Genomic DNA, 15,237 nt, shown 5'->3' with positions numbered 1-15,237 from the left:
TATGTATGCTTTGGGGGGATATCAATATTTAGTGCATATGTCAATATCTGTAAGTGTAAAGGAGAGTCATCCCACAGTTTCATTACTCAGTCTGATATAAACCACACTCCCATCCACTTTCCAGTTGGTACCTGTGTTTTCCACTGTTTTAGTAAGAAGTAAATCAATTGTATCCAGTTGTAACCAAGAGCTTGATAAATGTTAAAATCCCATTCCAATTTGAGATTCTGATTATACTCATGGTAATTTTGGCTATGGTATAGTAAAAGGTTTTGAATTAAAACATAAAAACATATAGAGCTAACTCGGTAAAAATATGTTGTATTTAAATGGTGACTGGTTATAGGCAGTTCCATAGCACAGTATTGATTGCTGTGAGCAAAGCAAATGCTTTGAATTAAAGTGTAATGGTCGGTTAAGCTGATATTTCAATTATTTTATAAATACCAGTGTTTTCTTTCAGAAGGAATAAACACTATACTTGTAAGTTTGGTATCTCTCCAAGTAATAAATGTGTTTCAATCAGATATTAAATATAAATTCTCAATAATAGGCATGTGATCTATTAATTATTAATTCATGACAACTAGGGATTCCTCAGCATCTCGACCTATTGTGTAAGAAAGCAAGTGCATATGAAGTTTCTGTAACAGAGTTGTAGGAGCCTTTGCTATACTTCTTGTTACATTTATTTAAATTCTTCTCTTGAGCAGTATTACTCTTTTGCTTAAGTAATTCAGCCACATGCTTCTATTCAAATTACAGGGAAGCTACATGGCGATTGTCATAACTTTGTAATCCTCTTAAGTAAGAACCAAAAATTTCCCTCATTACAGAAAACAGAATTAATATATCTCTGATAGCATCCATCAAAAATGAGCAACCAAACTTCAGACTGAATTATTGTGGAAAACGAAAATTACTCTTAATTTTATTTTTATTTTTCATTTCTTTTAAAAATTTTAAATCCAGTATAGTTAACATACAAAAACTACTCTTAATTTTAACATTCCTCACTTTTCTGTCCTGTCTTGCAAAAAATAGGAAATGACATACAGAAATACCCCCTTATTTTTCCTTTTAAAAATATCATTGTGATTCCTTTTTTTGCTCCTCCAGTCCATCCTAGCAATGAAAGCAAACCGAGCATCCCAGACTTGTGCTCCACCAATAATGAACTAGTACAAAAGCTTTCAACAGGGTTCAGCTTCCATGCTGTATATAAAACAACTCAGCATGGAATTCTGAGCCTTTGACAGTAGTAGTCTAACTTCATCCTATTAAGCTATTCTGTGTGTGTGTGTGTGTGTGTGTGTGTGTGTGCATGTGCACACAAGTGTTTCACTTGCATATCATGCCATATGCAATCCCACCTCCTTGGATTTATCCACATGCAAATTTTGTTAAATTTTTACTATCCCTTCTTGTACACAAATGCAGTCCCATCCGCAATCCTAGAAAACATCAGAATTTTAAAGTTAAAGAGATCTTAATAACAATTTAACCTAACAAGAATTTGAGGTTTGGAAAGTTTAGTTAATTTCTAAATTGTATGTGATTACTAAATTGCAAAACCAGGACTGACCCTTGTAAATTGCATGTTTATGTGCATGTACATTTTGTTACATTTTACTGCTACTATTTTCTTACTTGTTTTAAAACTTCTTCATTTAAATTCAGGATCAAACCTTGAATTTTTCATCCAAGGATTATATATCCTTCCAACTTTATACAATTTTATGTCACCTATAAATTACAATAGGTCTTAATATTGTCTGCAATGCCAAGCCTCTGGAAAACTAGGAAAAAATATGAAAATTTCTTTCCATTAGAGGCTACATATTCTTTTTGAATCATGGTACATGGTAAATATGGCAGGCCTTTACATCACATGGAGGTTGCCACGGTAGTGGATCCCAGAAGACTAGGCAAACAGAACAATGTGGTCAAAAAGACCATCTGTTTGGTGTTCATGTGTTTGACCAAGTTGAGTCCTAAGTGAAGGACTCAAGTTTGACCAAGTAAAGTCCTAGCTAGGCTCTGCATATGCAAATGAATGATAATGTTGAAAGGCAAGAGAACAGGTTAGGAGTTCACAGACCCTTAAGAAGTTAATGAAAGTAAAGAGTAGTTGGAAGCCTACTTTTATAGTGAACTCCATATATAGTGCATGGCATATCTAAGAAAAGGCCCTATTTCAAAACAGAGAAATCATTTTTTTTCGAAAAAGTAATGAGTGTTTTGTTGAAGCTTCTCTTTCATATACATATTGCTTTCCAAATATAGTATAAAAATAGTTGACATAACCTTTTGGTTTGATTATCTTCATTTGACAAAAATTGTTATTATTATAATCGGTTTTCTACCTTTGGCTCATAATAGGGTTGTCAAGGATAAATAACCAGTAAAAAATTGAACACCTTAACTTGTGTATGGCTTAAAAAAACAGGTTATTGTCCAAAGACAAGTGATCAAACATTTTATGAAAACTAATTAAATAAAACTATGCACACATTTTAGTAACTATTTTTGACAGATTACAGAACTAATTAAAAAAAAGCAGGATGGTACAAAAAGTTCTAAACCATAGTGCATATTTTAAAATGTCGGTGCAGTAATGGTGTCTGTTAATCAATGCACACATAATTTTTAGAAGGAAGCATCTTTGTTTACAGCTAAAAATAAATGCTTGTAGTGGAGTCTTGATTGCCTTACGATTGAGCATCTCTTTTTATCTGTAGCTATTCTTCTGCATCTGTGAATCTCCAAGGATGAAACCCTCTATGTAAGACCTTGTGAACTGAATGTGCCCTTTATACACTGCCTTAGAAAAAGAATCATAAGGCAATTTCAAATCCTTAGACACAAACATTTGTCAGTTGAACTTGAAATATCCTGATGTTAGTTATTAACTATAGTGTGAGAAGTGATGTTAAATGAGGGATGCTGGGGGATGCCCTATGACTAACCTGAGGAGAAATAAGAGGGAAAAAAAAAGAATCAGCAAGTGAACTATATGGGGCAAAATGAGTGTGACCTGTGGAACCAGGGGAGGAGATATCAAAAGAAGAGGAAATAATAGGCTTCTGATAAAAGAAGCTGCAGTTGAAAAAAATACACTGCCACACACACACACACACACACACACACACACACACTGAAAAATTAGAACAAGATTTTGGCAATTTCACAGAATAAATGTGTTTCTAGTTTAAAAGCAATATAGGCATGACTTTTGTGATATTAGATGCTTTTTATGTTTTTATTTTTGGCCCATTCTATCTTATCTGCCTCGTGTTGCTAGTAACTCAAAAAATACTGTGACCATCACAGTCATTTCTAGTATCATGTGCAAAGAATCAAGAAAAAAAAGTATGTGATTTATGAGCAATGTTAGTATTCATCATTGTTTATTTTGTTTTATTCTTAGAATTTGAAAGTATCTCAGCATTAGGCACATATCTGGAATAATCCAATAAACAAAGGATTTGTCTTGCATGTAGAATGGTATGAGTGAGATTGGTAGATATTAGATAAATAGAAAATTCTGGGTGTTGGAACGATCATGTCATCTATTTTGAGGAAGACAGAAAAGAGGAAGAGAAAGTTTATGAGTCTATTTTCTCAAAGTTGAATACAAGAAGGAGAGTTACGTATTCTCTATCGCGGTTTGTTCCAAACTGCTAATGAGCCACTATTGCTGTTAGGATGGTTTTAACCTTCCCGAAGGTACTGCCTTCTTTCTACTTCTGTTTTCTTTCTCCTTCTCCTTGAGCCCTTTGGTCCGGATTACAGGCGAGAAGTCGTTCAGTTTGACTGATAATTAAGAAACAGACTACCGAGAGAGAAGTATTTATACTTATTTACTTCTCATACACAGCAGACTATTCTTAATTATGATAAATTGTTTATTAGTAGTCACCAATATATTTTAGTAATTTTGGTATACTATAATTGCATTTTGTTTTGCCTCATATAGCACACTAAGTTATTCTTTATCCGATGCTTTAAATTAAATTTCAAAGAACGTTTTTAAAACATTTTAGATGCACATCCATAAATATATAAATATAAATCATATATTGATGATTAATAATGCTATGGACACTGACCTACATTTAGCTACCTGAGTAAATCACATTACCCATACTACCCTACTGAAAACATTTGCAATATTATGCCTTCTGCACACCATAATTAGTCAAATATTGTAAAATAATCATTAATAATATGGGAAGTTGCTGTAAAAAGTAAATAAATTGCCATCACTTTCAGCTTCTAGATTTATCACATAAAAATTCTTACCTTGCCAACATACTGTGTGTCTGTACCTGTGTACTCTTCCAACAAGAAGAACTGATTCCACATCCAGCCACGCTTGGTACGATGTAACATTTTACTATCATCTTTTGTCAGATCCACAACCCTTTTGCTTGGCAAATCCCTACTAGCTTTTTCTTCTAATGGAATAGCATCAACTGTATGAAACATATAGGTCCAGATGAATAGTGATAGGCAATAGTATGTCCTCATTATAAGCAGCTTCAGTAGGATATCAAATTCAATGTACTGTCCAATTCCCCTAAGGAGTAGAGAGAGAAAAATGGCTTATTAGGTTGTGTTTCATTTTCACATAACCTGTAAACTATAAAACTTTTCTAAATATTAAGATTTTATAAATAATATATATACATTATTTTTCCATGTTACATCAATGACTTATCATTAAACATATCACATCATATAGCTCACATATCATATAGCGAGGTGAGGAGACGTGTAGCACAGATAAACTAAACAGAAATTTAACAGGTGACTTTAATATCACTATACTGCAGCATATAAATGAGAACATATTTGTAATTTAAAATACCAAGTATTTGAAAAAAATTAAGCTCTACAATATACCAAAGATCATACTGAATGTTCCTGAGTCTTTAAGACTAATAAAAACTAGTGTATTTATTAATATATACATATATATGAGCTTATATACCTTTAGTAACACTGTTTTCAGTGCACAAGCTATCAACTTTTACAATCTGTTTCTTCTTCTCCTCCACCTTTTCCTTTTCCCTCTCCTCTTCCTCCTCTTCGTCTTCTTCCTCCTTGTTCTTCTGTACCATGATAAGGTATTTCCTCAAGGCAAACTAACTTGTACCAAATATACTTTGGATTATGTCCCGCAATACCTAACACCATACTATGTTGATCCTTTATAATTGATAACTGTATTTTTCCTGACAGTCAGTTGAATAACTCACTCAAATTTACTTGAGGCTGAAAAGAGCATACTCTAAATGGACACACTTTACCTGATAACTAAAAACAACAACACATATTTATTTCCTAAAATAATAGGAAAAATGAGTACACAAAACTGATGTGGTAAAATTCGACATGGGCATCTTAGCTATGAGATAACTTGATCGAGAATCTTGCAACACTGTCTCTCTGTTGATATGGTAAGTTGAATTTTCTTGAAGTGAAAAAAACACTAGTTCATTTGGTATTTCAGAATTAATTTTGTTTATTAGCAAAACAAATTGGTTTCATTTGAAAACATTCAGAAGATGTGAAATCCTAATAATGCTGCTGCTGATGGTAATGATATTGGTAAGCAATAGAAACCCATCTCAAACTAATGTAGGCAAAGGAAGAATTCACTGGAATATAAAATCAAACTAAATGGGGAAAGGAAGAAATGAAAGGAGCAAAGAAGCAATTAGGCCTTTCCTGCTCATGAAAACAGGAATTAGGGGCGTGGGTACTTTAATACTATTCTCTCTTGCTCACCCCTCTCTCCTCTCTTGCTTTCAACTAAGCCTCCTCAACCTGATGGCATATAGGAATATATAAAGTTCAGATTCAACATCTTCCAATCCAGAAAGCAACTGACAGTGTTTTCTAATTTGAGTTTGAAAAATTGTGGGAATGGACTCTAATTTACCTGGCTTAGGCCAGATGCCCAACACTGGACCATAAGTCTCTGGAGTCAGTTGTTGTTATCAAGGCATAAAGGTCAAACATGTGCCTCTGACTTGGCTTTTCCATTATTATCTGTGAGATTTGGTGATATTTACTTGGTCTCAACTACTTACTCCTAGAAAGGTAGAATAATTATTACCTGACTCACAAAACATTGTTATTAATTTCATTTTAAACCTTTAGGAATACAAAGTAATACTTATTTGTATCACAAAAATTTTATTTCTACAACAGTGTATACCCATGAGAAAACTGCATGTGAAGAATTTAAGTAATCTGGCAAATGCACAAGTAGTAAGTATTGGAACTAGATACACAGCCTTAAACAATGTTTTACAAAAGATAATATATGTAAAGAAGTTAGCATAGTGCTAGCATACAAATTGTGAACATGTTAATGCCATCATCATCATCATCATCATCATCATCCGTGGTTGCTTCCACTATAGTCATAGTCATATATCAGATAAGGAATGGTGATTGGCAGATAATGGTACGGATGCTTGCTATGGTCCACAGCTGTTGGCTCTGTCCAGCACACATGTACTCTAATTTCCATCCCTATTATTTAAAAAAAACTCCTTATTTAACAAAATACACATATATAATCACAAATCCTCACACTGCAAAATGAGAGAAATTAAAATCACATTACTTTTTGACTCTGAAATCTCAGGTACTTGTCTTTCTTAGTACTTTATGTGGCTATTTGTAATCCTGTAAACTATAGGAAATTGGTAAATTTAACCACAACAGATGTAAAACACTGAAATAAATATCAGAAAAGTACAGAGTCAAAAAGTGCAATGGAAAAGTACCATCTGGTGGCCACTAGCTCAGAACATGCCCCGCATGGTTTGAACAGTGATGGTGAGTAGGAAATGAGCAGCCGAAGGATCTCAAGAACAGCTGGTGTCTCACTTTGATAAAATACAACAAATTCCTTAGTTGACCACACTGGACACCTGTTTTCCCCCCAGTGGGAAATCTCTTTTCACCATCATTTTTACTGACCACTCTTGCAAGAGAAATTAGAGAGCATTCTTCATTTCCTGTGGTCTGTTCTAACTGTGATACCCACTTCAGATGGAAATAAGCGTTTAAGCAGAAAAGCTAAGTTGTATTTGGTGGAGCCAGAGACTTAGGCAGAGGCCAGGATCCCATAGGTCTTTATAAGCTAGAGTAAAAAAAAAAATGCATTCATTTTCAGTGCAATGGAAATCAGTTGGAAGATTTTTAACATGAAATGGTTAGAAAAGATCAATCTGGCTGCAGAGTGGAAAGTAGGTTAGAGGGTAAGCAAGAAATTTGGTTAAGGGGGAGATCAGTTAGAGTCTATCTCTCAAGTTAAGAAAAAGATGGCAGTGGCATATGGAGAAGTGGTTTCCAGTGGACACTGACACTGTGCTCAGGTTCCCTTCATTCTTTAATATGGACACACACACACACACATGCACACGCACACGCACACACACCACATGCACTAAAATTTTTTCAGGCTTTTGCCTCTAATGACCTGCACCTGCAACTCTCTTTGGAGGACTTCCTTTGGCTACTGGAACCACTCTGCTCACACGCACAGGGTGCCTAAAGTGCCTACAAGTTTACAATCATCTCCCGTGAAATCCCTGAGCCATTGTCTAACAGGTGCAAAAATGTGGAAATTCACACTTTATTTACATCCCAGAGTTCCCCTACAGACTCATGGAGACTGAAACTTTGAAATCACACCCTGTTTGGATTCTGTTTTCCCATGCTCTTTCTCACTTTCTGACCTGGAAGCAATTTGTTAACTAATCAATTGTATACTAATCCTTGGTTCAGGATCCAACTCTGGAGAAATGGACCTAAGGCATGAATACAATCCAAGTATTGACACGTCAATAAGAGTAGATGCTACCTGCTTATGCTCCAAATATTGAAGGTGAAAAAAGATACATAAAGTATAGCTTTTAGATTATTAGTTTGTGTGTTGAGTAAATTGTGCCATTTTTGTGGGGTCGCTTATAGCAGGGACACCTCTTATAAAAGATGATCTATTAGGAAAATGAAGAATCAAGTTTTTTTCTTATTTCTGGCCACTTTTATACTGGTACTATTACTAACATATTAATCATAGGAAGTGAAATGATTCGCTGTCCTACTAATTCAATCTATATATTTATGACAACTCTTTAAAATGAGTTCTTCCATAATCCCTTATATTATGATGAGGAAACTGAGGCACAGAGAGGTTAATTGGCTTGCCCAAGTTTATATAAGCAGACCCAGAAGAACTGAGAATTAAATCCAGGTACCCCCTTGCCTTGGGCTGCACTGGTCCAGAAATAGCCTCCTGACATCTGTGAGCCTGGCAACCAACATTATCTTAACGTACATTCTGTGTTCTAGACACTATTCTGAGTCTTTTTTCAAGCATCGTTTCTTTAACTCCCATCACAGAAATATTACCAGGAAGGGATGTCACATTGGACAAAGGGGCAAACTGAGGCTTTGCTTGTTTAAATAACCTGCTGTTATCACAAGGTGGTAGACACCTGTGGGAAAGGTGGAAGGCATTCAGGATTTGAATTCTGTTGGACTGATGTCAGTGCTCCTGGTATGAATTGTACTGTTGCTAGATAATGATGCTCCATGTGCGCGCACCTGGGGCCTCCTTCACCTGCTTTTGCCCTATTCAGGGTCTTTCTTTCCTCCCAGTGTGACCTGGAACGGTCTTACTTGGTTCATCCATAGCCATCTCCGTTTTATTATTTTCAGTTTTTCCATCATATTCTGCTTTCTTGAGGAGTCTTCTATAACAACTTTTTCAAAAACACCCTACCCCACTTCAGTCTTTATTGATTTCTTTCATACCATCCATTTATTTCCTATATAGTATTTACCATGATTTTAATGATCTCTTTCGTTTTAGTGGATTATGTATTTATTGATGGGTTTTTCTAGTTATGATATAACATGTATGGTGGTGAGATACTCTGTAAGTCACTGTATTCTGCATAAAATGGTTATTGATATATAGTAGGTGCTTAATACGTATTTATAAAATTAGTTGACTCACGCCTAAATAGATAATCCTCAATTTGAGTCTGGGATCACAAATGAGATTGACTTAATATTCCATTGCCTAAACAAGCTAATAGAGATAAGGAAAGAGCTCAGCTGGGAGGAAAATATGCTCTTAAAAGAACTCTGTTGGTTTTCTTCCCAACAAATGGACTACAGTCCATTTTTTCAGTAAAATAAGAACAATATGCATAAACATTTGCATAATGTGGGATTAAATATGAACTTTAGAACATGATTCATATAAATTATAGACTGTTTATTTGAACTTGAATCCCTTTCACTAAGTAGATTCTTTTCCTTATAATTCTTAGCATAATTCTTTCACATTTAGGAATAATAGTGTATGCCTCCTGTGGCCAATTTAACACCCGCACATTCCTCTGCTTTTAGACAAAAGGACACATTATAAAACGTTTTTTATTGCACTTTGTTTTAAAGTTAGCAAGCTCTTATCTCATGGGGTTTATTAAAAATTCTTCCTATCCTTTATTCATTCAATAGCAACAAGCTGATTACTAAATTTTCTATGCTTAATTATCTCTATCAGCCTTAAATGTTCTGCATTTTAATCATATTTTTTGTTGATAAATAAATACCATCAGATGCATTATAAAGTACAATATTTTAAATTTGCTTTAACTTTGATTTTGTAATCAGGGAATTCACTTGAATCTTGTTAACTTTAAAAAATGAAAATTGTTTTATTATTATTCCCTTGTTCCCATAATTATATTTCAATTGCATTTGTGAAAAAAGGCTGTTGGCTATTTGTGAATCCAAAAAAAAAAAAAAAAAAAAAACAACTGTGCATTATTGTAATTAAGTAGGATGTTCAGTATATAAAATCCACATCTAAACTAAATTATATCATTATTTCTTATCCCTATAGTGTAAACTCAGATAAAGTATTTTAATAATTCCAATCATGTCTTTCAGGTAATTTCTCAAATGAAATGTAACTATAACACAATTATATACTTATATCTTATTATACTGTTTGTAATCAACAAAGTACTTCCACATAAATTAACCATCTATCTTTTTAGAAAATTTGGATTTGGTCATATAATTTAAATTTTTTTCAGTAAGATATATGAGGATAAGAGAAATGAAGAAAGCTGTTTCTGATTACACAATTATTTTATGGTTTGGGCAAAAGTCATATACATGTTATATGATTCCTTGGCCAGTGATCTTTCCAACATAGCATTGTGTTTTATTTTACATAGATAGATAGATAGATAGATAGATAGATAGATAGAGATATATCGATGTATATATCAGTTGGAGAGACAAGTCTGACAACTCATTTAAGTGACACAAATGTAAATAACAAATTCTATGAATTTAAGTAGACATTAAAATTAGTCTTACATAATCAAGGAACTATTTAGGGCTATATGTTTTAACATGTCTATTTTTCACAGTAATTGATGATTCTTCCATTTATTACCTAAATGTCTGTGGGCATACATATGAATATATATAATTAATTATTGGGTTATCATATTTATTCAATATATATTTAAGATCTCTAAAGTCATTTATTGATTTTTTCAACAACCTCATATTCAATTATTGTCACATTACAATTTGAGATTTTACACTTACCTGAATGATGTTGTACATGATTTCAAGAAAAACAGAAATTGTTGGAAGAAATAAAAGCTGCCAGCTTTGTATAAGGATTTCTGAATAGTTAACATAAGTAAACTCTCAGCTTTAAATATTTAGTTTTAGGTCTTTAGAAAACTGGCAGGATAGACTGATATCAAAGAGAAGCTCTTGAATCAGGTTTTGCCAGTGTCCTATCAAAATAACAATGATAACAAATGTATGGCCAACTAATCTTTGACAAAGCAGGAAAGAATATCCAGTGGAATAAAGGCAGTCTCTTCAGCAAGTGGTGCTGGGAAAACTGGACAGTGACATGCAGAAGAATGAACCTGGACCACTTTCTTACACCATACACAAAAATAAACTCAAAATGGATGAAAGACCTAAATGTAAGACAGGAAGCCATCAAAATCCTAGAGGAGAAAGCAGGCAAGACCTCTTTGACCTTGGCTGCAGCAACTTCTTACTCAACACATCTCTGGAGGCAAGGGAAACAAAAGCAAAAATGAACTACTGGGACCGCATTAAAATAAAAAGCTTCTGCACAGCGAAGGAAACAATCAGCAAAACTAAAAGGCAACTGACGGAATGGGAGAAGATACTTGCAAATGACATATCAGATAAAGGGTTAGTATCTAAAATCTATAAAGGACTTATCAAACTCAACACCCAAAAAACAAATAATCCAGTGAAGAAATGAGCAAAAGACAAGAATAGACGCTTCTCCAAACAAGACATCCAGATGGCCAACCAACACATGAAAAAATGCTCAACATCACTCATCATCAGGGAAATACAAATCAAAACCACAATGAGATACCACCTCACACCTGTCAGAATGGCTAACATTAACAACTCAGGCAACAACAGATGTTGGGGAGGATGCAGAGAAAGAGGATCTCTTTTGCACTGTTGGTGGCAATGCAAACTGGTGCAGCCACTCTGGTAAACAGTATGGAGGTTCCTCGAAAAAGTAGAAATAGAGCTACCCTATGACCCAGCAATTGCACTACTAGGTATTTGTCCAAAGGATACAAGTATGCTGTTTCGAAGGGACACACACATCCCAATGTTTATAGCAGCACTATCAACAATAGCCAAAGTATGGAAAGAGTCCAAATGTCCATTGATGGATGAATGGATAAAGAAGATGTGGTGTATATATATACAATGGAGTATTACTCAGCACTCAAAAAGAATGAAATCTTGCCATTTGCAACTACGTGAATGGAACTAGAGGGTATTATGCTAAGCAAAATTAGTCATAGAAAGACAAATACCATATGACTTCACTCATTTGAGGACTTTAATATACAAAACAGATGAACATAAGGGAAGGGAAGCAAAAATGATATGAAAACAGGGAGGGGGACAAAACATAAGAAACTCTTAAATATGGAAAACAAACTGAGGTTTGCTGGAGGGGTTGTGGGAGGGGGGATGGGCTAATGGGTAAGGGGCATTAAGGAATCTACTCCTGAAATCATTGTTGCACTATATGCTAACTAAATTATGTTAAAAAATAACAATTATAACATTGTACATAATAGAATATAAAGACATATATAAAAATAAATTATATATATATATATATATATATATATATATATATATATATATATAATATAAAGAGATGTAAAGACCATATTTCCAGAATTTTAGAAAGATAATCACAGGGGCGCCTGGGTGGCGCAGTCGGTTAAGCGTCCGACTTCAGCCAGGTCACGATCTCGTGGCCCGTGAGTTCGAGCCCCGCGTCAGGCTCTGGGCTGATGGCTCGGAGCCTGGAGCCTGTTTCCGATTCTGTGTCTCCCTCTCTCTCTGCCCCTCCCCCGTTCATGCTCTGTCTCTCTCTGTCCCAAAACTAAATAAAAACGTTGAAAAAAAAATTAAAAAAAAAAAAGAAAGATAATCACAATCTATAAGGTTAGTGAGACTAGATTAGGAAAATAAATAATGGTTGATAACTCCCTGTTATATATGAAAAAGGCAATGACTTTCAATTAAAAGAATAGGCACTTTTCCCCAGTGTTGGTCCCCTGAATGGGGATCACAAGGATCAAAACTTATGTATAATCCTTTTATACCCCCCTTGAAGTTTGTTCCGATACTATTATATCTATTCGATATATAACAGGGCTGGGAGGGAAAGGAGACAATTTAGGGGGTGTTAGTTTGTATATATTTTAATTTGTAGATATGCCTTATAAGCAACTTAGTGTGAGAGATGGAACAGCTAAGTGAGAGAGGTCCATGTTCAGGACTTGTTTAAAATGTTGGCTAATGAGGTATTATTGGTGTGGGGGGCAGGTAGAATTTGATAGTGTCATAAACAAATGACATTTTCAGTCAATATGTTCTTAAAACACTAGTAACTAGATTAAACATTTCCACGTTGGTATGAGGAAATGACATAGTATACAGCATGAAATTGGGCTATACGAAGGCCCATGGGAATCCACACCATCCTATCACAGGAGCACATGCAATAACACTTTCAGCTGAGGGAAAAACACAAAACAGCACAACACAAAACAAAACAAAACAAAACAAAACAAAAAAACACCTCACCAAGCACAACAGAGAGTCTGTGAACAATGCAGCAAGTCAGATGAAGCGAGGGCTTTATGTGGGAAAGAGCAGTTCAATTTCTGTAGGAGACAGAAGAGCACTTAAGTCTCAACACATCTCACAATCTGGTGAACTTCTTAAATACATGAGAAAAGGAGGGGGAAAAAGACAGCAACAAGCTTTATAGAGAATGAGGCAGTATCATTGATAAATAAAATATTCTTCTCAAAAATAAACTTTAAAAAATAAAAAAAAGTTTAAAGAAATGAAAATATTCTTCAAAACTAGTAACAAAGTAGTGGACTTATGTAAGTATTTAAAAAGAAGCGCCAATGAATTGTGGGCATTTATTCATTCACTGTCTAAGAAAAACTGGTAAAAAATCATGCAAACACTGTTCTAGACACTGATGATACGGTAATGAATTAAAGTACCTTACCTTGTAGAAATGTTAGCAGAGGACAAATAGTCATCAACAACAAACAAATAAAGTGGCACACAATTCCAAAACTTACTATAAATTTACACTGATCAAGGCAGCATGATTTTGGCAAAAGAATAGACACATACATACAATTGAATAGAGTAGAGAATTTGATCCACAAAAATTCAGTAAACTAATATTTGATAACAAGGCAAAGGCAATTCAGGGGAGAAAAGATAGCTTTCTCAACAAACTGCATTCTAGTTAATAAAGTTGCTTCTCCTGAGGATATAGGTTAACAAGTCTCATGCTGCTACACATGTATACTGAAACTGAACAATTAAGTAAATAGATGACAGATATTGGGAGTCCGGCTTCTTACTGTTGTTATGGGAATTTGCAGATAAGCAAAAGGAGGAGAACAGTGAAATTCATGTGGTGATGGATTAGAATTGGAGGCATTAAGAAAAAGTTGTATACTTTGATATAGTTACAGATGGCTACATATTGAAATATTTATAGATGTGTGCATATGTACAATTTTGTATAGAATATTTGTTTGTTTGTTTTTCTGTCAGCCAAGATGGCCTAGCGCATTGCCACCCAGTACCAATAAACCTAGCACCCAGATCTTGGTTTCTAATACAGTTTTCCAATTAAGTGAACCAGATCTCCTTGGGGGAAATAGCTGGCTCTAGGACTAGACCAAGAAACATATAACATGAGCTGGGAGCATCTTGCAAGGTGTGGAAGTAAAGGGCTGCTTAACAAACACACAAACACCAAAAACATACCATTGACAGGGGTATTTCAAAAGCTCACAGAACAAAAAAAAAATGTCTCAATGGCCAAAACTGGATTAATTTGAGCAAGAAACTAAAATATTACATTATAATTACATGGGTAAAATAAATATCCATGCATTCAGATTGATATAAATAAATGATTCAATCAATACATGAGTGAGGAAGAGAAGACAAATCTCCCTTAATATGAGTTCCAAATATTTATATAGAAACTCTGCCCTCAAGCAGGAAGATTCTACATTCCCACTACGTAAGTGTGTGATGTACATAGTAACTTCCTTCCAAAGAGTATAGTATGAAAATTGGAAGAAACAATTGGTCTTTTTAACTTTATTAATTTATTTTGAGGGGGGAGGGGCAGAGAGAGAAGGGGAGCGAGAGTATCCCAAGCAGGCTCTGCACTGCCAGCACGGAACCTGACACAGGGCTCGAACCCATGAACCCTGAGATCATGACCTGAGCTGAAATCAAGAGTAGGACACTTAACCACCTAAGCCACCCAAGTGCCCCAGAAGAAACAAGTACTTTTATTTTATTTTATTTATTATTTATTATTTTTATGCATTTTTTTTGTGTGTAGAAACCTGAGAAACACTATCTCAGCCAGGTATCAAGGTCAATATCAACAATATAAAATCAAGCTGATGTTAAGTACCCTTGACACAATATCAGGAAAATGGCACTTTACCTCCGTGGCCTTCTCCTCCAAGCCAGACTCAGGCTAATTACAGAAGAACATTAGACAGATTCCAATAGAAGGCC

The 15,237-nt window shown here is 34.6% G+C and overlaps 1 protein-coding gene across 2 annotated transcripts in view; it reads right to left on the bottom strand.

Annotated features, from left to right (window-relative positions):
* The window catches only part of CDH9 (cadherin 9), a 136,981-nt gene that overhangs the window by 84,715 nt on the left and 37,029 nt on the right, over positions 1–15,237 (bottom strand). For both annotated transcript variants that reach the window (XM_019812404.3, XM_003981527.5), the window contains exon 2: positions 4,306–4,582. In XM_019812404.3, coding sequence (XP_019667963.1) covers positions 4,306–4,533 — 228 coding nt within the window. In that variant the 5' untranslated portion in view covers positions 4,534–4,582. The remainder of the gene's footprint in view (positions 1–4,305; positions 4,583–15,237) is intronic.

Source organism: Felis catus, chromosome A1 (genome assembly GCF_018350175.1).
Source record: "Felis catus isolate Fca126 chromosome A1, F.catus_Fca126_mat1.0, whole genome shotgun sequence".
NCBI classification, from domain to species: domain Eukaryota; kingdom Metazoa; phylum Chordata; class Mammalia; order Carnivora; family Felidae; genus Felis; species Felis catus.
The sequence above is the reverse complement of the archived record's forward strand: the minus strand, read 5'-3'. Positions and strand labels throughout refer to the sequence as shown.